At 43.7% G+C, this 24,611-nt stretch overlaps 1 protein-coding gene across 3 annotated transcripts in view; it reads right to left on the bottom strand.

The window, feature by feature from the left end:
- LMF1 (lipase maturation factor 1) overlaps nt 1–24,611 on the bottom strand; it is a 189,246-nt gene that overhangs the window by 142,284 nt on the left and 22,351 nt on the right. Inside the window, exon 3 of one of the 3 annotated variants that reach the window (XM_087973143.1) lies at nt 13,829–13,897. The exons of 1 other annotated variant lie outside the window; for it this stretch is intronic. In XM_087973143.1, coding sequence (XP_087829269.1) covers nt 13,829–13,841 — 13 coding nt within the window. In that variant the 5' untranslated portion in view covers nt 13,842–13,897. The remainder of the gene's footprint in view (nt 1–13,828; nt 13,898–24,611) is intronic. One more of the 3 variants, XM_087973142.1, reaches the window with a different exon arrangement.

Here is a 24,611-nt window from a genome sequence, read left to right as displayed (position 1 = left end):
AGAGAAGAGAGGGATCAAACTATTCTCCAAAACAGGGGTCCCCAACCGCCGGTCCGCGGACCGGTACCGGGCCGCGGAACAAGCCTTACCGGGCCGCTGGTTGCTGGGCGCCGCCATCTTTTTTTGGTAAAAAAGCGCTTCCGGTGAGCTTTTCCGGGTAGAAAGCCATTTCTACCCGAAAAAGCTCACCGGAAGCGCTGGCGCCGCCATCTTTTTTGATGAAACAGCGCTTCCGGTGACGTCACCGGAAGCGCCTTTTCGTCATAAAAAGATGGCGGCGCCCAGTTGACGCCGGTACCGGGCCGCGGCGCCCAGCTGATGCCGGAACCGGGCCGCGGCGTCGAAAAGGTTGGGGATCCCTGCTCCAAAACACCTGAGGGCAACACAAGGAACAATGGATGGAAACTAAAGTAGGAGAGAAGCAACTTAGAACTAAGGAGAAATTTCCTAACAGTGACAACAATCAACGAGTGGAATGGCTCTCCTTCGGAAGTTGTGAGTGCTCCATCACTGGAGGTTTTTAAGAAGAAATTGGACGAGAATGGCATAGGGCTTCCTGCCTGAGCAAGGGGTTGGACTAGAAGACCTTCAAGGTCCCTTCCAATTCTGTTATTCTGATGTACCAATCCACCCCCCTCCATACAGACACTTTCCCACAATCCCCTGTGGTCATGGGAATGCTGAAAAGTCCATCCTGTCTCACTGCACAGCAATTCACATCTGTGGCTGCAGAATGGACATATCAAATCCTCCCTCCTCGTTTGAAAAACACTTGTGGGAGAATAGAAATAGCACTTAGATTTATATACCGCTTCCCAGTACTTTCACAGCCCTAAGTGGTTTACAGAATCATCATGTTGCTTCCAACAATCTCGGTCCTCATTTTACCCACCTCGGAAAGATGGAAGGCTGAGTCAACCTTGGGCCTCGTGGGATTCAAACTGCCAAATTTCAGCCAGCCAGCAGTCAGCAGAAGTAGCCCTGCAGTACTGCACTCTAACCACTGCACCGCCACGGCTCTTAATAAAGCCGGTGTCCTGCCCTGGCACTTCTGAGCTTTCGGACTCGTGCTGGAACCCAATTTGAGGGAACTTTTCTCTAGCAAAGTGTGTGCTTTGGGCTATTCTATGCAATATGTTACCAGACTGCAAGAACATAAGCAAGTGGTCAGACGAGGAGATCCAAACTTGTTGGTAGCTTTACACTGCAGTGAACAAGGACATACATTCAATTTCACAGCTACTTAAGATTGTTGGGAGAGCAGGCACAAAAACAGCCAGGGAAATGATTGAAGCCTGGAAAACAGGCCCCTTGTCAGTCAACAGGAGTCCTGATTTACCACAGCTTATCAGGTTCTTAGGAGCCAAGGACTTAGCAGCACAAGGCAACAACAGCCAACGAGTTAATAGCTGGCTGTCAACACCCCAGTCAACAACTAGAAAGCCATACACAACGAGGCACCACGTCAATACTACTAGGCATAGACTAGCCCAAAGCACACATTCGGGTAGAGGGAAGTTCCCCGAGGATGAGCTCCAGCACAAGTCAGAAAGCTTGGAAAACTAAACCTCCGATCTTTGGACCAGTTTGGATCTTGCAGAGTTTTTCTCTTGGGCTTAAGGATAGGTCCTGAACATTTTAAGTCAGACCTACTGGCTACTTGGATCTCTTTTCCTTTCGTTCTTTGTTTCTATGTCTTTAAGGCAGGTTCCTCCAAAGCAATGAGTGGGACTAAAACAGTCCCCATCAGCACTGCTAATTAGGTCCCAGGGTATTATGGGAAAGTTGAGGAGGCCTCGAGCAATGACAGTGTCACTTCTGCACAGATGTTTGGAATGAGAGCCGATAAAAAGCAAATGCAACCTTGGGATCCAGCAAGAAACCCGAGCCAAGGAACCAGAAGCTGCCACTTCCAATTACATTAACCTCCAAAGGTTCTGCTGGGAGGGGTTAAGATGACAAAGAGTATAAATTAGGCAGGGGGTGGAAATGAGACCCTGTCTGCCCTCTTTTGGGCTAAGGCACTTTTGGAAAGAATTAAGGGCCTAGCGGGCACCACTAGGGTCCGGTGGCGACCAAGTGGCATGTTGCTCAATTGTCTGGTCCTTGCAAGCTCCGCAGGCAGGGAAATTGGTTTGAATAAAAAATGTCCACTGGGCCAGTAAACCCGTGTTGGAAGAAATATCCATCTGGCTCAGTTCCAAACCAGGAGAAATGCACTGGAAACATAGAGGCTGATTGGAAAGAGGGTTTAATGGTGAAGCAGAACCACCAAGCACATATTTCTGGGCAGCTGGCTACATGGAGTTGAGGGGGGGGGGGGGCTTTTATTCCTTCTCTCGGGCATTGCACTTGAGCTTCCTGTTCCTATGCAAGAACATGTATTCTACTGGCTGTTGTCAGATTCCTATGGGGTCATGTTCGTCTGAGCTCCCGGGTTTGGTTGAAGTTTGCCAAGTGACGCAATGTCCTTAGGAGATTGTGCAATGCAGTGAGTTCTGTACCTTCTGCTAAGTTATGTCCTATTATGTCCTGAAGGGCAATGACTTAATCCCATCACCCTGGAACTGAAGGTCTTTTGCCTTGTAGATAGGCTGGTCCAGTCCTGCTGGGGCTATTAGAAAGGTGTGGGCTGCTTTCCAAGGGAAAGATAATAGAATAGAATAGAATAGAATAGAATAGAATAGAATAGAATAGAATAGAATAGAATAGAATAGAATAGAATAGAATAGAATAGAATAGAACAGAATTCTTTATTGGCCATGTGTGATTGGACACACAAGGAATTTGTCCTGATGCAAATGCTCCCAGTGTCCATAAAAGAAAACAGACGTTCGTCAAGAGTCAAGAATCATCAGGTGCAACACTTAATGATAGTCATAGGGTACAATAAGCTATCAAATCATACTAGGAAACAGTCAATATAAATCGTAAGGATACAAGCAACAAGGTTACAGTCATACATTCACAGGTGGGAGGCGATGGGTGATAGAGTGATGAGAAGATTAACAGTAATAGTAGTGCAGACTTAGTAAATAGTTGGACAGTGTTGAGGGAATTATTTGTTTAGCAGAGTGATGGCGTTGGGGGGGAAAAACTGTCCTTGTGTCTAGTTGTTCTGGTGTGCAGGGCTCTATAGCATCGTTTTGAGGGAAGGAGTTGAAACAGTTTATGTCCGGGATGTGAGGGGTCTGTAAATATTTTCACAGCCCTCTTTTTGACTCGTGCAGGATACAGGTCCTCCATGGAAGGCAGGTTGGTAGTAATTGTTTTTTCTGCAGTCCTAATTACTCTTTGAAGTCTGTGTCTGTCCTGTTGGGTTGCAGAGCCAAACCAGATAGTTATAGAGGTGCAGATGACAGACTCAAAAGTTCCTCTGTAGAACTGGATCAGCAGCTCCTTGGGCAGTTTGAGCTTCCTGAGTTGGCACAGAAAGAACATTCTTGGTTGTAATATTCTGCCTTTTTAAATATTTCTCAAAATATTTCATTCTTCTAGGAGAGGGGTGGGTGCTAACTTTGTATACCCCTCATCAAGTCTTTTCAGAGGAAGTGTTTAAGAGGAGAGGGTGTCAAAAGTCACCCAGGGCACCTGGTTCACAGCGCTGGTGCAACCACACCTAGGCAGCCAGGCTGGAACCTCTCCACATCTGCCTCCATCACAAACAGATGGGAGGCAAAGCGACAGCTTGGGAAATAAATTGAATATGGCGGACTGGAGGGCAGAGGGAGATTTCTCAGCCGTGCCTGACAAAGCGGAACCATCAACTCTCTGGTCCTAGAAATAAAACCATATAAATCATGGGCCACGCATTCCCCGCCCCCCCATCCCATGCCACCCCACCCTCAAAATTCTTGAATTGAAGAACATCCCAAAACTCCAAGGGATTTTCCGGAAGAGGATCATGCAACAGGGGGGTCTACAATAAGGAATCGAAAAAGCCAAATTCGCAGCTACAACCATGCAATCAAACAGCCACTTTGGCCGAGCAGTGAATTGGCTTGTTTAACCGTGTTCATTTACTGACAACCGCATTTTTTAAAAAAAATGTAACATTGGGTCAGTCACGTGACTGTCCAAATTTACAACTGTCAAGTTATGATGATGACAGGAAGGATTTAACAGATTAACAGAGTTGGAAGGGACCTTGTAAGGTCATCTAGCCCAACCCCCCCTACCCAAGCAGGAGATCCTGCACCACTTCTGACAAATGGCAATCCAATATCTTCTTGAAAGCTTCCAGTAATGAAACTATCACAACTTCCAAAGGCAACTTCTATTCCATGGGTTGATTGTTCTCTCTATCAGAAAATTCCTCCTTATTTCCAGGTTGAACCCCTCCTTGTTCAGTTTCCATCCATTGTTCCTTGTCTGGCCTACAGGTGCTTTGGAAAATAGCTTGACCCCCTTCCTCTCTGTGGCAGCCCCTCAAGTATTGCAAGACCGCTATCATGCCTCCCCTGGTCCTTCTCTTCACTAGACTATCCAGGCTCAATTCCTGCAAACCGTTCATCATATGTTTTAGTCTCCAGTCTCCTAATCATCCTGGTTGTTCTTCTCTGTACTTTTTCTAGAGTCTCAACATCTTTTTTATAACGTGGTGACCAAAACTGGGTGCAATACTCAAGGTGTGGCCTTACTAAGGCTTTATAGAGTGGTATTAGTACCTCACTTGATCTTGATTGTATCCCTGTGTTAATGCAACTGAGGATTGTGTTGATTTTTTGGGCTGCCTCTGCATACTACTGGCTCATATTTAGCTGGTTGTCCACTAGGACTCCAAGATCCCTCTCACAGTTACTTCTACTAAGCCTGGTTTCACCCCAGTCTATAAGGATACTTTTGGTTTTTCTTGCCTAATGGAACACATGAGGGGTTTGGAGGCTAAATCTTATGAAAAACAATTTTAAAAACTGAGTATATTTACCTTAAGGAAAAGGCAGCTAAGGTGACACAATAGCAGTCTTCCAAACAGTTGAAGGAGTGTCACAGTATAGCAGGCTCTATTACAGGTCGTAACTTAAGACAGGACTGCTTGTTCTGGGAGTGGAAGTCCCCCAGTCATAAAAGGGCCATAATTCCCCATCCCTGCCCTAAAATGTTGCAAAGCCAAGTCCTGGTAAACAGGACCATCTAGAATCAACAACAGTGGCAATTCTCAAGGTGGTTGAAAGTGTTTCTCATGACCCAGATGAGCCAGGGAGTCACCCAATGCTGCCAGCAGCTGTTGAGGCAACCTCTAAACAGGTGCTTTTCGTTAAGCTCCTTCTCTGGCCTCTGAGAGGGTCTCAACTCGGAGGAAACCGGGTTGCAAGAGACGGGGTAGGGCAGCCCAGCGCAACCAAGCGTGACAAACCTATTTAGCTGCAGCTTTGGGCAATGGATGTCACTGCAGAGGAAGTCTCATCTGGAGGCCATGGGGGTTTGACAAAAACCACAGCAGCGGAAACCCTCCCCCCACAGCACACAAACACCCCCCCCCCAAGTCTTGCATGCACTCCTGAAGACTACAAAACATATAGGGACTATCAACGCAGTAGAAGCAGGGATGGGATTCTAGTAGTTCGCATCTATTCTCTAGAACCGGTTGTTAACATTCTAAGCAGTTCGGAGAACCGGTTGTTAGAAGAAATTACTGGGCTAATCCTGTAAGGAAGGCAGGAAGGAAACATTCTGGTGTTGCTTACAGAAACTGCCTCTCCGTTAACTCTTATTACGTTCTTGGCAGGACTAGACTTCCCATCTCAGGAACTTCTCTGGAGTTTTTTTCCCCTCCTTTGCTGGTACTTTGCTTGTGTGGTGTGACCATTCAAAGTTACAATGGCACTGAAAAAAGTGACTTATGACAATTTTTCACACTTACGACTCTTGCAGCATCCCCACAGTCATGAGAGGCCAGGCGAGGAGATGCGTGCCTCGATGTGAGTGATATTGAGTTGGCCACACCCAGCCAATAACATGACGACCAAGTCACGTCCACCCAGTCACATGACCACCAAGCCACGCCTACCACCTAAGCCACGCCCACAGAACCGGTTGTTAAAAAATTTGAATCCCACCCCTGAGCAGAAGGCACTGCCTATTATTCAGCACTTAGCAGGAGAGTCTGTCTAATCCAGAGGTCTCCAAACTTGGCAACTTTAAGACTTGTGGACTTCAACTCCCAGAATCCTGATCTAATCCAATGTGGAACCGAGGAGAAATTTCCTGACATGGAGAGCAACTAACTAACAGTTTGCCTTCAGAAGTTAGGGATGCCCCACCATTGGAGGGTTTCAAGAAGAGATTGGACAGCCATTTGTCTGAAATGGTAGAGGGTCAGCGGGTTGGACTAGTCTAGGAGGCCTGCAAGGTCCCTTCCAACCTTGTTATTCAGGGAGGGAGGGAGGGAGGGAGGGAGGGAGGGAGGGAGGGAAGGAAGGGAAGGGAAGGGAAGGGAAGGGAAGGGAAGGGAAGGGAAGGGAAGGGAAGGAAGGAAGGAAGGAAGGAAGGAAGGAAGGGAAGGAAGGAAGGAAGGAAGGAAGGAAGGAAGGAAGGAAGGGAAGGAGGGAAGGGAAGGAAGGGAGGGAGGGAAGGAGAGGAAGGGAAGGAAGGGAAGGAAGGAAGGAAGGAAGGAAGGAAGGAAGGAAGGAAAGGAAGGAAGGAAGGAAGGGGAAGGGGAAGGGAAGGGGAAGGGAAGGGAAGGGAAAGGAGGGAAGGAAGGAAGGGGGAAGGGAAGGGAAGGGAAGGGAAGGAGGGAAGGAAGGAAGGGAAGGGAAGGGAAGGGAAGGGAAGGGAAGGGAAGGAAGGGCTTAATTCAATTTCATCAAACCCCCAAAATCCAGCCGTATAATCTGCTTTTTGTCCAGTCCAGCAGAGAATGCTCTGGTGATCCACAACAATGGAGGAGTTAGCTTTGATCTTCACAACCTATTAAGCTGCTGCTTAATCATGATTCACAGAATATACTCGACCATAAGCCACATATTGTTATTGAACCTATGGCTAGATTCATATAACACCCTGAAGTGTTTATCTCTATTGCCCAAGGCTGAACAGCAACAGTTGATCATTCTCCTTAAGGCTCAGTTAACATCAATTTCCTTTCTCCTTCGTAATACTTTTTTAAAAAATCTATTTAAAATACTATGTCCCCTGTACTTTCAATTTGTTTAGAGATGAGGCAAATGAGAGTCCAACTGCTTGAGAGGTACCATGATTCCTAGCCATGGTCCAATTAGGGATGCCAGCCAGGTAAAGACCAGGTCCCCACCTTCCATAGAAAAACATGCAAAGAAAGGTTTGTATGTTTGGAGAAAGGGGAGGCTTGGCTTTTTTCATCTCGGTATTTTTAATCTCTTCAAGCTATCTCAGAAAATCAATTGTATAATTGCAACAAAAATTTAAAAAAATAAATGGCCTCATTGAGACAAGCGAGTAAACTAAAACCAAACAGTTTTAATTCATTCTTTTAATTGCATTCTTGGACATTCTGCGTTCCTTTTACTTCTGAGCTTTCTCCTGGCCCTGCATTAGATTAGATTAGATTAGATTAGATTAGATTAGATTAGATTAGATTAGATTAGATTAACAGAGTTGGAAGGGATCTTGTAGGTCATCTAGTCCAACCCCTCAGCCCCAAGCAGGAGACCATTAAATGCCAATGAGATCCATTCATTTTGGGGCAGCGTTTTCTGCTTCTCTTGATCCAATAATATTGGACAGTGGGGGGGGGGGCAACAAACCACACACGGAAACTATCTATGCACAACATGCTCTCCATTAGTGCCTTGGAGATACTGTCCACCTTTCTTTCACTTTAGGCTACATTAATACGTTGCGACTGTGAACTCCCCACTGCACATTCACCCAGGGAATGTCTTCAGTAATCAAAGCTTAATGTTAACTTTCTGTAAAAGTTCTCACACGTGAACTGTAGAAATATCCAGGCCCACTAGATGGCATCAAAGGTTCATGGAAAAATCCAGCTCTCTGCTACCATCTAGTGGTTCTATTCCAGGTATTGCAGTTCAGATATGGAAGTCCTACAGGTCTCTGACCAGATAAGGGCAGAAGGAGGAGACCCAAGGAATGAGTGGCCATTCTAGATCCACCGAATCACAGGGACCTTGGAGGTCTTCTAGTCCAAACCCCTGCTCAAGCAGAAGACCCTATACCAGGGGGTAGGGAAACTTGGCTCTTATGGACTTATGGACTTCAACTCCCAGAATTCCTGAGTGAGCCATAAAAGGTTCCCCATCCCTGGCCTACTGGTTTTTCAGTTGTGGGAGAAATCAATTTTTGACTTGAATGGGACTGTTTAATATACAAATGTATAATATGTCCTACAGATAGGACAGCCCTCCAGAGGGTTCAGGTCATTGCCCAGAGGATCCTGGGTTGCCCTCTCCCCTCTTTGGAAGAGCTTTCTAGCTCCTGCTGCCTTCAAAAAGCTCAAAACATTCTCAAAGATCCACCTCATCCTGGGCACCCCTTTTTTTTTGAACTATTACCATCCGGCAGACGGTACAGGATAATAATAAAAACAAGGACAAATAGGCTGAAAAACAGCATCTATCCCAGGGCAGTAGCTCTGTTGAATTCTGCTGTATAGTGCAGTATTTGATTACGTTGTACGAGGTGCAATGACAATAAAGTAAACTAAACTAAACGGGTATTGTGTGCATGTTAAAAAAAAATGGGACTTCACTCACACCCCCATCTTGATTTATTTTTCACAACCCTCTGCAAAATTAGCAGCACTTCCACGGCAAACGAATCATGAGATTATGATTTTTATATAACGCCTTACTGTTTTATGCCCTGATATGCATGTGCGCGTCTATCTTAAGATATTTTTTTTATTACAAAACTTTTTTTAAGATGCTATTTTTAACGGCACTTTTGGTTTGAAGTGAGAGCCAACCCCCCAAGCTTTCCCCCCTCCCTTTTATATGAGGAGGGGGAAGGACAGGAAGCCCTTGGCACATACAAAAGATCACTGCAGGGACTGTTAAGACACTTCTTTGAAGTGAAAGCTACTAGGTCTGGAGTGGGATTTTGCAAAACTCAGCAATATTTAAATGCTTTTGGATAACAACAAACAGAGGACAAGAAAGTGTCAGTTCTCCACAGTTTTAATAGAACAAAAAATAATAATAGTGTATTTGTGGGCTTCTGGCATTCCTCAGCCAATAAATAAATAAACTAAGCAGTGCATGGTCTTTTCATTTGATTAATCCCAATTCAGGAGCGACATCCAAAACAAGAATAAAGAAGGGAAAAAAATATGCTGCCTGCTTTTTAGCTAAGCGAGAATGGGAGCCCAGATCTTTTCTTAGAAGGGGCAACAAACTCCAGATGGGTTGGCCTCCACCTCCTCCACCATTTCATCGGGATGACACAAGCCTGAAGAAGCCAGCATACCACATAGATGAGGAATGCTCAGAGACAGACTCTGTGTGCAATGCAAAAATAATAATGACCAAAAATGCTTGCACTGGGGGGGGGGGGAGAACCAGGACCCAGCCTCCTCTGCCTTTCACTGTCACAAGCCTGAAGAAGCCACCATGCCACATCTGTGAGGAAGGCAGTGCGCCTTTAAATATGAACCAGGAGTGTGCTTAAATACGAGCCAGCAGTGTGCAGCAGCAGCCAAAAAAGCCAATGCAAACCTAAGCTGCATTAACAGAGGGATACAATCAAGATCAAGGGAGGTACTAATACCACTCTACAAAGCCTTAGTAAGACCACACCTAGAATACTGCATCCAGTTTTGGTCACCACACTATAAAAAAGATGTTGAGACTCTAGAAAAAGTGCAGAGAAGAGCAACCAGGAGGATTAGGGTACTGGAGACTAAAACATGTAGAATGGTTACAGGAACTGGGCCTGGCTAGTCTAGTGAAGAGAAGGACCAGGGGAGACAGGATAGCAGTCTTCCGATATTTGAGGGGCTGCCACAGAGAGGAGGGGGTCAAGCTATTTTCTAAAGCACCTGAAGGCCAGACAAAGAATAACGGATGGAAACTGAACAAGGAGAGAGATTCAACCTGGAAATAAGGAGAAATTTTCTGACAGGGAGAACAATCAACCCATGGAACAGAAGTTGTGGGAGCTTCATTATTGGAAGCTTTCAAGAAGAGACTGGACTGCCATCTGTCAGAAATGGTGTAGGGTCTCCTGCTTGGGTGGGGTGGGGGGGTTGGACTAGATGACCTACACGGTCCCTTCCAACTCTGTTAATGGCTCAGAGACATGCTCTGTGTGCAATGCAAAAATAAATAATAAACTATCAGAAGACAATGTATCATGAGTTGAAAAGGAAAAAAACTACTCCCCTAGTTCTAACCATGTGTTAAATTTGTATGTCTGATCAAAATGGAAAGAATTTGGATAAGAAGAGCGGGAAGCAAACCGGTTTTGTCTGAGTTCATTTCAGGTCACGCTCAAGGAAGTAGGTCCAATTAGATTTATTTGGGATTGGAATGTTTAGAGAGAGAAAAAAAGAATAACCAGAAATGAGGCTTTATAAAGTTTTGAGAGTTGGAGACTGGGCGGAGTGGTTAAGTAATGGAAGTCCTTGAGTTATAACCCTTCGTTTAATGGTTGTTCAAAGTTATATTGGCACTGAAAGCAGTGACTTACGACCAGTCCTCACACATGAAACCATTGTAGGACTCCCACTGTCACGGGATCGAAATGTAGGCATTTGGCAACTGGCGTGTATTTACAACGGTTACAGCATCTTGAGTCGCTACTCAAGACTTCCCAGCTGGTTTCCAACAAACAAAGTCAGTGGGATTCACTGCAGATTAACTTAACAATCATGAGGGGGAAAAGATCACAAACTCAGGGGCAACTCGTTTAACGACTGCCTTGGGAAATCCTGCTGCCAATTGCGGTCATATGTCAAGGATTACCAATACATTTTTCACACCTTATGTCACCCCTGATTTTTGTGCCCCCCACAAAAGCTCAGAAACTGGACCAAGCATCACCTCCTTTGGGATCATGTTTTGGGAAGACCAGCTGAGAAGCACTGGGGGGCAACTGTTAAAAATGGCATTTCTGCCACCTCCATTTTTTTTAAACAGTGACAACCAATTTTTGACCCCTTCCCCTTGAGGGGCACTTCCATAAAGGCTACCTAAAAAATTAAGAACTTAAACTTCAATGGGTTCCAGTTTACTTCTTCCAAAGTTGGCAGGGCAAAAAAAATGGAAAAATGGGAAAACTCTGATAGAGGAGGAGGAGGTGATGAAGAAAATAATGGAATGTGCAGAAATGAGTAGATTAACGTCAGCAATTAGAGAGCAGGAAGAAAAAGAACACTTTAAGATATGGGATTTAATATACTAATGGTTAGATAGAAAAGTAGGAAATTGAAGTATAATACAATAGCAATGATATGTTATAATTGATTATTATAGAATGAATTATAATATGAATTAAAATTAGTAAGAATTTGAGATTTGCTGTAAAGGATAATGCGGATTTGAAATTAAAATCTAATGATGATGTAATAATAATATAATATGACATGGAAAGCTGATTAATGTAATATGAATGTAAACTTAAACTTATAGTCTGGAACAGACTATAGATATTGTGCACAAAAAATATGTACCAACCGACACACTGTATAATTGAAAGATTTTATTTGTTGTTTTATGTTTATGTTTGTCTATGTTTGTTGTTAAAAATAAAAAACTTGTTATAAAAAAAGACAAAGTTGGCACAGCAAGGGGTATAGGTAGTTCTCAACACTTCATTTAGTGACCTTTCAAAGTTATGACCATTTTTTCACACTTACGACCTTTGTAGCATCCTCATGACGACAGGATCAAAATTCAGAGGCTCGCCAACGGTTCATACTTATGACCGTCGCCGTGTCCCAAGGTCATGCCATCCCCTATGACAATTTTTTTTGACAAGCAAAATCAGTGGGGAAGCCAGATTCACTTAAGAACCGGGTTACTAACTTATCAATTGTGGTGATTCACTTAACCACGGTGGCAAGAAAGGTCGTAAAATGAGGAGAAATAACAAATGTCTCACTTAACAGCAGAAATCCTGGACTCAATGATGGTCGTAAATTGAAAGACTTCCTGTATACAATATTCGTATCTCCAACCAATCCAGTTTTAACATCAAAACTCTCTGTATGTATACTGCTTCAGTATTGTATTATTTGTTTTGAACAGAAGGTTGGTATGTGACGTAGTGTCCTTTGTCCTAGGACATCATAACACACCTGGCATTGTGGTGGCTTTTACTGGATACCTGGGGCTGCAACCCGGGGAAAATACTGGAGAAAAGTCACGCCCAGGTGCTGGGAAGAGTTTGGAACAAAGTGCCACTTGTTTGCCTTTGGGTAACTAGGAGTATGTGGCAAGCCATGTCCTTTCCTCCGTGAGATGCCTTCGAATTGCAGATAACGGCCACCAGTCTCAAGAGGTTGGGAACCATGGGCTTAAGCCCACCAGCCAATGAGGTCTTCATCTTGACGATTAACAACATAAATTTTGGGCTCAATTGTAGCCATAAGTCAAGGACTACCTGTACTCAGATACAGTCCTAAATCGGATGCCTTTTTAAATTGCTACCAACCTGCCCTCCATGGAGGACTTGTATATTGCACAGGTCAAAAAGGGGGCCGTGAAAATATTTACAGACCCCTCACATCCTGGACATAAACTGTTTCAACTCCTACCCTCAAAACGATGCTCTAGAGCACTGCACACCAGAACAACTAGACACAAGGACAGTTTTTCCCCAAACGCCATCACTCTGCTAAACAAATAATTCCCTCAACAATGTCCAACTATTTTCTAAGACTATTATTCTATATCTATTATTCTTCACTTCCTTCCTATTACCTATCTCCTTTTTTTACTTATGACTATAACTTTGTTGCTTGCATCGTTACAGTTTATATTGTTTTATTTCATTTCCTAGTACGATCATTTAAGTTGATTGCCTTTTAGTATCCTATGACTATCACTAAGTGTTGTATCTTGTGATTTATGATGAACGTATTTTTATGATAACTAGGATCATGATTTATCACTTCTATCTTTTATGTACACTGAGAGCTTATGCACCGAAGACAAATTCCTTGTGTGTTCAATCACACTTGGCCAATAAAGAATTCTATTCTATTCTACTCTAAAGCGTAGGTAGCATTTGTGAATCTTGGCCCCCCACTTTCTCTGTTGACATTTCTAACAATGAAAACAGCACACATCTCTTAGAAAAACACCTGCTTGTGGCTAACCTTGCAGGTAAGGAGGGGATGGCCGCATTGGCTATGTCTCTGCAGGAAACTTATTTGGGCTCTTTCTTTGATTGGAGATCTATTCTATAGTATATACCATAGAAGGGCTGCTGGGAGAAGCAACGGGCTCTTGAGAACGGCTATTTTCCTGAAACTTAAACCCATTGTGATGGTTCTGCCTGAAATTGGGACCACATTTTCTCTGGCTTTTCAATGAGCTTCAGGTGCCGCCGAGAGAGGGGTTAAAGGGAAGCAGAAGGATTACGAGCCTTAAGCACTGCAGGGCAGAAGTTGTCAAACTTTTCTCAGGCCATGGAACCTGCTAGTTAGAAAAGAAAAACAAAATTATCATAACCTCTGGTCAAGAGGCAAAGCTCTGGTGTTAGCAAATTGTCTGAGTGATTATTATTTTTTTAAAGTATTGTGGAACCCTTCATGGAACACAGTCCGAAATAACCTGTTCTAGCAGGACTTGGAGACATAAGACACTAGGGCCTTTAAAGCATGGGGCACACCTCTCTCTAGAAAGGAAGGGGGGGGAAATAAGAGTAATTTTAAAAGATTACATACCCGAAAAGTGCATTGAAAAAAACAACTATTTGCGATGCTCTGAGTTATATTCACTTACCAAAGGAATACCTGCAAAATAAACAGGAGGAAAGAAAGAGTTAGAATGTTTTGGGAGAGCCAACATTTTGTGCACGTATTTATGAAAACAACCTCTCAGTGCAGGGCAGCAATGAATGTCTCCAAGCTGGAGAGGTTTCGTTCTTTTTGGCCTATGAGGCAACAGTGCCACCAAAATCTGAGGCAGGACACACACAAAAATGGTAGCATAAGACTTCTTAATGGCTATTGAAAAAAGAAAATTCCAACTTAATTGGAATTCAGCTGGGGAGTCCACAAGGATGGAATTCTCTTTCTGATACCTCTACAGAGGGGTTTTTTTTTCCCCCTGTGATAGCCAAGCTAAACTTCTCTGCTCAGCTGTCAATCTTTTTGTTTGGTTCCTAAAATTTTCAAAAGATTTAAACATAGGACTGGCCCGTGAGAGAATTACACTGCCATCCAATGCAAGTCCGCATTCTACTTGAAGAATGGAAACACTGCCCCAAATGCCTACAGCAGACTCACAAACAGATCTCAAATGTGTTGGTGCTAGGACTTTAGTTTAAAACAAATGTATTTTTTTTTTAATTTAGTGGCCAATAAATTTAAATAAATAAATAAATCATCATCATAATCATCATCTTAAAACATGGCTTCCAGCTTTAAAACACTGTTAAGACTGAAGCTACATCCAACATTTTGCATGTTGGGAGGGTGAGTTAAGAAAATTCCCCACCCCCATGAAAAAGTGACCTGTTTTGGGGGAAATTACAGAGTTCTTAGAATGAAACAGGCCTCAGAAGTATGACCCACAAAACAATATCCAGACAGATTCGTGCGATTTTAAGAACGTATTTTGAAATCAAAGTGTGTATGAAACTTTGTTTTAACACATTTTTTTTTAGCAGCGTTCCACACGCCAAATTCTTTTTTTTCCCCTTGCAAAAAAGACTTTCTTCTTTCCTTAACAAGTCTGCAACAACTTCTGCAACATAATGAACGGTTGCCAAAAAACTGACTGACATTCGATGCTGGTGCCATTTCAGAGGCAACATTGTGATATCAGCCATTGCATGTTCATTCCTGATTGGTGAGGATTACCCAACCACATTAAGAAGGAGGCAACTGTCCCACACACAGAAGAGGGCCAGAAAAAATTTGCTGCCAAGTGGGTGAAAGCAGTGATATGGCAAAACCATTTAGTTCAGTGCCCAATCGCAAGTCAAGGCAAGTCAAGTACACCTGGGAAAGGAGATGCCCACCAAAAGTAGAAAGTCAAACGGCCTAATTCCTATATTTGACATCTCTGAGGAAGGCTATTGACAATATCTGCCTGCAAACTAACAGGGATGTGAATCAATGGCCCCAAGACTGACCTTTAAACATCTTTGGAAGAATTCAGAACAAATTTTACTTGAAACTTTGCTGAGAGTCAATACAGACAAGATGGACCCACTGCTTACCAAGGGGAGCTTTTCAATGTTTTTATAATGGTGTCAAAAAGGATTAGGAAAGAAAACTCCAGTGTTCAAGCAGTGCAACTATTTTTAATAGAGGAAAAAAGCTACTCGGCTGAAAATATTTCTTCCAATCTGTTCAAATTTTGCAGTGGGATTCGATGTCTCCTTCCCCAGGAAGAAAGAAAAAAAAAAAGCCATACTTTTGTTACCCTTCCTGAGTCTTCTGCAAAATGCCATGGATGGCAGTGCATACAGAAATGTTTCCCGACCTTGGCAGCTTAAAGTCCAGTTCCCAAAATTCCCCGGGCTGGCTGGGGAAGTTCTGCAAACGGAGGTCTACCCATACATCTTAATGCTGCCAAGGCTGAGAAACCTTGGCCCGGAGCCTCCTCTGGGAGGCTGAAAAGGGCTTTAAGCCAGCCAAAAAATCAGCTGTGAGGCACAGTGCAGGTAAGCAGGCGGCGTGGGGGGATTGCGCGTATTGCCTTCTGCACGCGCACAATTTTTGGCACAGGAGCCCAAAAAGGTTAGCTAACACTGGCATAGAAGGTGGACCATTAAATACCATTAAACTAGCATTTGTTGTGACACCATCTAGGGCAGCTTCTGAGGGTGTAGATCAGGGGTCTCTGTTAGGAATATAAGTCACCTAACAGGTATTTGGGTTAGACATATATAAACCAGGATAGACATTTTAAAACTGTCTCTTTAAGGGAATGCAAAACTGTAGTTGGGTGTGGTTTCTCAAACGGCCATAAGATGGAGCCAGAAACCTGGGTTGTTTTAGTCTGAGTCTCAGAAGAGAGTGTGTCTGAGTGAGTATTTCTGTTTCCTTCTGTTGGAAAGTATCGCCGTTCCTCCATTCTTCCTAATTGACTGATATTACTGGATTTAATGTAAGTCTGTTACTGAACTGTTTTTTGACACTGGACTTTGATATTTGGATTATCCCTGGATTGAAAACTGACTGGTTTTACCTGTGAATGACTTTGGACTGCTTATTTTGGACTTTGCTTAAACCTTTCTTGAAGTAAAAACCTACATTTACTGTACAGTGTATCTGTGTACTCTGTGTGTATTATTCAAACACTTCTCTCAAATAGGTCTCCCTGTATGCTCTCATTCTCCTAACGGGGAATTACCTCAACAGTCTCCAACCTTGGCAACTTTAATCCTGGAGGACTTCAACTCCCAGAATTCAGCAAAGCTGGCTGGGGGATTCTGGGGTTGAAGTCCTCCAGGCTTAAAGTTGCCAAGGTTGGAGACTGCTGGTGTAGATGAGTTAGGCTTTGAACCCAGATGGGGGCTGGAAGAAAGTCGGGGCAGGCACTGAATTGGAAGCAGAGCCAAAAAGCATGAGAGTGACCAGCCCCAGGCAAACAAATTTCATGGTAGCTCCAGGAGAGACTTGGTTAAAAGTCATCTTTTAAAGTAAGCAGTATCATGCAAAGGGCAAAGAGAGTTCAGAAACAGCAAGAAAAAGAAATGAAGAAGAAAAAGGAAGCACAGCTAAAATTAATTTCCACAGCGTCATTCATCCATAGTACCCCCTCGTCCCTCTCTATCCTTGGAAACGATCTTTGGGTTCCACCATATTCATTCACTGCTTCCATATTTTGTCTTTTGCTCCTTAAATTTCCGGATTCTTTTTCAAACTCTTTATCTATCAACTCCAAACACAACCCTCTCCATCTTCACTCTCCTCTTGATTCGTTCACTCCTTCATCTCTTTGTCTGGTGACTTTTTTGTCCTCTGCATGTGATCAAAGCATTTCAACGTAGCTCCTTTGGAGACATACTTTTCTTTCAATCCTTAATTCATTCAGCACCCTTCGAGGGCTCCTCTTCTGGTTTTTCCACACAGTCTTCTTCAGGATCACATTCCCACAACAGTCAATTCCCTTTTATGAGACCCCTGACATTCTCAATTATCCCTTTCCCTATCATAAAATGGGCAAAGGTTTCATTCCCTCCCACACACAAACATCTATTCCTTGCAACCAACCACATGTCTCCTACAATCAGCATTTGCACATCTTAAAATTTTCCAGTCTACTTTCCCATCGTTAGTAAACATTCTACCAAGTCACACAGATTTATGTACTTACTCTAGTTTTTTGCCATTTATATATAATTTGTCAGAAATGGTGTAGGGTCTCCCACTTGGGTGGGGGGGTTGGACTAGATGACCTACAAGGTCCCTTCCAACTCTGATTATCTGTTATAACTTACAAATTCACACTTTTTCCTGTCAAACACCCCCCCCCCCCAATCTCTGAATTTTTGTCCTACATTATTCAGTCTATGTAAAATTTATTTCGAATAGTTTAGGTGCTTCCAAAAAAATGGCATTGCACAGGTAGTCCTGGACTTACAATAGTTCATGTAGTGACCGTTCAAAGTTATAATGGCAATGAAAAATGACTTATGAATATTTTTGAGCCATGGTGGTATAGTGGTTAGAATGCAGTACTGCAGGCTACTTCTGCTGACTGTCGGCTGCCTGCACTTTGGCAGTTTGAATCTCACCAGGCTCAAGGTTGACTCAGCCTTCCATCCTTCCAAGGTGGGTCAAATGAGGACCCAGATTGTTGGGGGCAACAGGCTGACTCTGTAAACTGCTTAAGAAGATGGCTTAAAGCACTGTGAAGCTGTATATATAAGCCTAAGTGCTATTGTCTGTCCTTCCTTCCTTCCTTCCTTCCTTCCTTCCTTCCTTCCTTCCTTCCTTCCTTCCTTCCTTCCATCCATCCATCCATCCATCCATCCATCCATCCATCCATCCATCCATCCATCCATGGTGCACAGTGGTTAGAGTGCAGTACTGCAAGCTACTCCTATTGCAATTTGGCAGATCGAATCCCACCAGGCTCAAGGTTGGCTCAGCCTTCCATCCTTCTGAGGTGGGTCAAATGAGGACCCAGATTGTTGGGGGCAACAGGCTGACTCTGTAAACCGCTTAGAGAGGGGTGTAAAAGCACTGGGAAGCAGTATATAAGTGCTATTGCCCTTCCTTCCTTCTTTCCTTCCATCCATCCATCCATCCATGGTGCGCCGTGGTTAGAATGCAGTATTGCAGGCTAATTCTGCCGACTTCCAGCAGTTTGATTCCGACTGGCTCAAGACTGACTCAGCCTTCCATCCTTCCGAGGTGGGTCAAATGAGGAGCCAGATTGTTGGGGGCAAGAGGCCGACTCTGTAAACCGCTTAGAGAAGCAGTAAAGCACTGGGAAGCGGTTTAGAAGTCTAAATGCTATTGCTATTGCTATTTTTCACAGTTACGAATGTTGCAGCATCCCCATGGTCACATGATCAAAATTCAGAGGCTCGGCAACGGTTCATACTTATGACCGTCGCCGTGTCCCAAGGTCATGCCATCCCCTATGACAATTTTTTTTGACAAGCAAAATCAGTGGGGAAGCCAGATTCACTTAAGAACCGGGTCACTAACTTATCAATTGTGGTGATTCACTTAACCAGGGTGGCAAAAAAGGTCGTAAAATGAGGAGAAATAACAAATGTCTCACTTAACAGCAGAAATCCTGGACTCAATGGTGGTCATAAGTTGAAAGACTTCCTGTATACAGTATTGGTATCCCCAACCAATCCAGTTCTAACATCAAAGCTTTCTGTCTGTATACTATTCAATATTTTCCTGCTATCCATTCCAATTTCTGCAGCACTTCCTTTATATGCCTTTTTCCCCTCCTTTCTGCCTCTTCTGTTTCATCGTTTGCCTAATAACCTCCTTTCATGCTTCCGTTCAGCGTAATTCCACAACTTCTCTGGCCCTCAGCAACATCCAATCTTTTCATTCCCTTCCAAACAGCGTGACAGCCACTTTCTTTGCACTTTGTTTCTCTGCTAATTCCGCTGGGAGAGAATCATCCATTCTTCAGCCTGCGGCCATTCTACTTTCACTCCGGTTTCTTTCCCCTTTTCTTCCACGTCCAATTTTCTGCCAAGATTTACTCTTGTGGCTAGCAAGAAATGGCCAGTCCTTCTTTCAGAGCGTCTCATGGCCCTGGACCCTTCGCCAATTCTTTCAGTCTTTCCTCACAGGTAATTAAAGCAACACTTTCAGATTTATAGCCATTCCTTTAACATACATGCATGCATACATAGGGGTACATGTGAATCCACAGATATATCCATATGCATGGGTGCACTTGTGTGCGTGCACGCACACACACGTCTCTGTGTATATATACTGTATGGTGTGTGTGAGTATTATATACAGAGAGGAAGGAAAAACAAGAGGGAGAGGGAAAGAGAAAAAGAGAGGGAGACACAGAGAGAAAGGGAGACAGAGAAAAGAGAGAAAGAGAGAGGGAGAAAGGGAAAGAAAGGAGAAAGGGAAAGGGAGAGGGAAAGGGAAAGGGAGAGAGAGAGAGAGAGAGAGAGAGAAAGGGAAAGGGAAAGGGAGGAGAGAAATGGAGAGGGGGAAAGGGAGAGGAAGAGGAAGAGAAAGGGAGAGAGAGAGAGGAAGAGAAAGGGAGAGAGAGAGAGGAAGGAAAGGGAGAGGAAGAGGAAGAGAAAGGGAGAGAGAGGGAGAAAGGGAAAGGGAGAGAGAGAGAAACAGAATAGTCAGACTAAAGTATTGCAATGCAAGCTCCTTTGCATCTTTGTCGTGACACCGTACACACAAAGGGCCTGCAGCGTCTTGTGCTGCAACGCTGCTTTCCCCATGTTGGCACTCTGCCCCGCGAGGAAGAACCTCGGCGAGGAAACGAAACGGGAGCCTGCAGAGTGGATCATAGGGCGTCCTTGCAAGGAGGCCACAGCAAACCACGTTCACGGCCAAAAACCACCCGATGATTCCCAGGTTCCCTTGGCTTATTTTTCCACGATTCTCATCCACAGCCCACTGCAGCCTCTTTAGGCTGAGATTTCACTTCCACTGGCCACGGCACCAGCTCATTCTCTGCCCCCAGGTATGCAGTCAGTCCCTCTTGACCCCCAAATTAAGAGTGTGATTTACAAACCCAAAACGGGGACCTTGGAGACCAGGGACGGTCTCTTGATCTTTGTGCAGAGAAAGGCCACAATCAAATCAGATTCCAGGAGAAGCTGCTGGAAGCCCTATCACTCATTTATTTATATTTTAAATGAAGCTCTAACACCTTATTAACCTGAAAGGTGTGTGGAAGAATGAGAAGTCCCTCTAGCAGCTGTTTCCAGCTGCACTTTCTGCCACTTGCCCAGCGAGGAATTTCCCTCGCCAGGATCTGCAGCTCCGGGAACTGTGACTCTTTCTCCAGGCATAAGTTCTTAGGTTAGTTTACAGCTCCCCGCACTGATCCTCACACCTAAACCTGATGGTGTGAAGGTCCAGAAATATTCTCACAAGAAGAGTTCTCACTCCTCTACTCGTTCTAGAGCCACCTTATGTTACCAGACTTGAAATTCTAGAACTAGAAATACCTTGTTACGCCGTCTTGATTGATTTAAGCATGGTATACAAAATCATACATTGCAATGTCCTACCTGTCAATGAATACTTCAGCTTCAACCATAACAACACAAGAGCACACAATAGATACAAACTCCAAGGTAAACCGCACCAAACTTGACTGCAGAAAATACGAGCTTCAGCAACAGGTGGTCAATGTCTGGAATACTCTACCTGACTCTGTAGTCTCTTCCCCAAACCCCAAAAACTTTAACCTTAGACTGTCTACCATTGACCTCACCCACCCCTTTCCTAAGAGGTCTGTAGGGGGTGCATAAAGCGCACCAACGTTACCTACCGTCTAGTCCTATTGTTTCTCTATTCTTTTATTCTTCTTATATGTACCCATCTCATGTATTCACAACTATGTATACACTTATACTTATTATCTGAAACAATTGACAAATCTACCAGAGGGGGGAAAGCTGCCTCCAGCTATCCTGTTTTCTCTAACCCAGGTGGATGCTTGAGACCAGAAAAGCCAATGCGATCCTAAGAGGAGGCTGCATTAAGAGAGGGCCATACAATGCGATCCTAAGTTGCATTAACAGAGATCAAGTAAGGTACTAATATCACTCTGTAAAGCCTTAGTTAAGGCCATACCTAGAACCCTGCATCCAGTTTTGGTCACCACAGTATAAAAAAAGATGTTGAGACTCTAAAAAGAGTGCAGAGAAGAGCAACCAGGACGATGAGGGGACTGGAGGCTAAAACATACGATGACAGTTGCAGGAACTGGGCCTGGCTAGTCTAGTAAAGAGAAGGACCAGGGAGACAGGATGGCAGTCTTCCAATATTTGAGGGCTGCCACAGAGAGGAGGGAGGGGGTCAAGCTATTTTCCAAGGCACCTGAAGGCCAGACAAGGAATAATGGATGGAAACTGGACAAGGAGAGATTCAACCTGGAAATAAGGAGAAATTTTCCGTCAGGGAGAACAATCAACCGAGGGAACAGAAGTTGCCCTCGGAAGCTGTGGGAGCTTCATCACTGGAGGCTTTAAAGAAGAGACTGGACTGCCATCTGTCAGAAATGTTGAAGGTCCCTTCCAACTCTGATTATCTGTTAAATCAGCTACCCTGGAAGAAATTTGGAGAAATCACCCAACCCGATTTCCCTGCAGCCTGCGAAATGGGGAACCCCAAAAGGCCAGTGGTCAGTTCCAGATGCTCTGCTTTGAATTCCTTTGAGGGCAGAAGAGAAAGAGGATGCAGCCATCGAAGTACAGATAGTCCTTGATTTACAACAGTTGGTTTAATGATTGTTTGAAGTTACAACGCCACTGAAAAAAGGGGATTATGACCGTTTTTCATATTTATGACCATTGCAGCATCCCCATGGTCATCATCATCATCATTTTAATGATGGTCATCATCATCATCATTTAACGACCCCATAATCCCTTGCGCGGTAGAGTCTGTGCAACTGAATGGAGCTGGCAGTGTGTTTAGTGGCCGGATGCCCTTCCTGTTGCCAATGCGGAGTTTTGTTCGGCCGATATATTCTCATTGTGCCCAGAAATACCTGCCTCTACCTAGGATCGAACTCACAGCCTCTTGATTGTAAGGCAAGAGCTCCCCCTCTAAGCCACCGCACCACTCCAGCATCCCCATGGTCATGTGATTTACACTTGGATGTTTGGCAACCGGTTCATACTTATGACCATTGTTGTGTCCCAAAGTCATGTGATCCCCTTCTGCAACCTCCTGACAAGCAAAGTCCATGCCAGATTCACTTAACAATGGCGTTACTAATTTAACCGCTGCAGTGATTCACTTAACAACTGTGGCAAGAAAAATCATAAAATGGGGCAGAGCTCACTTAACAAATGTTTCACTTAGTGACATAAATTTTGGTCATAAGTTGAGGACCATCCCCAATTGCTTAGAATATTATCCTTATCGTAGGGAACTCTACCACCAACTTTCCTTACAGCAGTTGTGTCTCAACCTTAGCAACTTTAAGATGTGTAGACTTCAGCTCCCAGGATTTCCCCACCCCTGCCGGCCATTCCCCAGAATCCTGCATGCTGGCTGGAGAATTCTGGGAGCTGTAGTCCACACATCTTCAAGTTGCCAAGAGTGGAGAAACACTGGCTTAGAGTTTCAACATCACCAGGATCAAAACCAGCTAAAAGAGAGCTGAACACGAGGGACCAAACATTCGTACTTGAAATTGGGAATTCTCAGTTCTCGGCACCAAAGACAAATTCCTTGTGTGTCCAACCATACTTGGCCAATAAAGAATTCTATTCTATACCATTTTCTCTATTCTATTTTAATTCTATTCAATTCTACATTATTTTCTTTATTCTATTCTCTGTTATTTTCTCTATTCTATTCTAATTCTATACTATATCATTTTCTCTACTCTATTTTATACTATTTTCTCCTTATTTGTATTCCATTCCATTCGATTCGATTCCTTATTCTATTCTGTTATTCTATTCTATTCCTATTCCTATTCCTTCTATTCCATTCCGTTCCTTTCTTTTGTAGCAAGGTGATTTCTTTCCCGTCAGCATCTGATCGCTCAGAAGCCGAGGTCCATGGCCCAGGATCATTGCAAAACCATCTCAAAACCAGGGATGATAATTACTCCCTTCTGACATCAACTAAGATGTAATTTCGGGAACCAAAAATATGCTTCTGATTAGCCTCATTAAGTCTGCCTGCCTGGCAACGCCATGCCTGGGTCACATGGTACTAATCTGTGCTTCATTAATATGTCCTATCAGCTGTGCACACAGCCGACTTTGAAACCGATACCCTGTGGCCTTCCAGATCCACCCCCTCCCGCCCCCCATATCAGAAAGAGGTGCCAAAATCTGCTTCCTCTACAGGAAGGATGGACACCCTCCTGGGATGCTTTAACTTTGGGTTTAGGTTTCTAGAAATCTTTTTTTTTCCTCACTAGACTGGAGAATGCAACTTAGTGCCTTCTGATAAACAAAGGAAATCTTGAAGTTTATTGCCAAAGAAGCAAGCAAATGTAATTTTAAGAAAGGAGTATTATGTTGCTGTTTGTAATGAAAAGCTGCTTTTAGCAGGATGCAAAATACCTCTCTAAAAAAAAGCAAGATCTTCTGTCTAAGTTCATCAAATTGACGAATTATCTGCTGCCATCAATAGTATGGTTTCTTTTTATCTCTTTTTGTACGCCACCATAATCAACAAGAAAAACAAACAGTCCTACCTTATTGTCCTTGACAGGGTCAAACAAATCTTCTCTAGATGAGTTTGGTTCCAACTTTTAGGAAAATCATCAGAGTAGCTGTTAATCTGGCCTCAGGCAAAAGTTTATTTTATCAACCTGGAGCCACAATCAAGAAATAATTATGGATGCTAAATTCTCCAATGTTTCCAAATGAAAGTCCATTGAAAACCTATCCTGAGGAGAACACACTAAGTAGGTTGTTCTCATTTTGAGATGGCAGTGCTGGCGATACCTGGATTTTGATTTTGGCTGGCCTGCCGTGTTCCCATGGAAGGAGGCTAATGCCTTAGAAACTCATCCATACAAAGGCCCTCTTATTCCAAAAATGGCCTAGGCAGCTTATGTTAATACTTAGCTCAACAGTTAAAAACTTCCTACTTCTTTAAATCACCCCATAACAAAAGAACTGCTGCATAAAAACACAATGCAGCAGGAGTCAAGCTATTTAAACATTGAAAGGGCACAGATTAAAACAGAAGACTTAATTGAAAGTGCACACTTTCCTTTCTGAAAAGGAATTTACTGTAATTTACCACCTTCTGGAAGTTATTAATGGGGAAGTGAGACAGGTGCCCTTGACAGGGAGTTTCTGAACTCAAATACAAAACTCGATTTTGG

The sequence above is a fragment of the Notechis scutatus genome, chromosome 12 (assembly GCF_049901735.1).
Source record: "Notechis scutatus isolate UNSWTSFEM ecotype Mainland chromosome 12, rNotScu1.2, whole genome shotgun sequence".
In the NCBI taxonomy this organism is placed as follows: domain Eukaryota; kingdom Metazoa; phylum Chordata; class Lepidosauria; order Squamata; family Elapidae; genus Notechis; species Notechis scutatus.
This window is presented reverse-complemented; position numbering and strand designations above follow the sequence as displayed.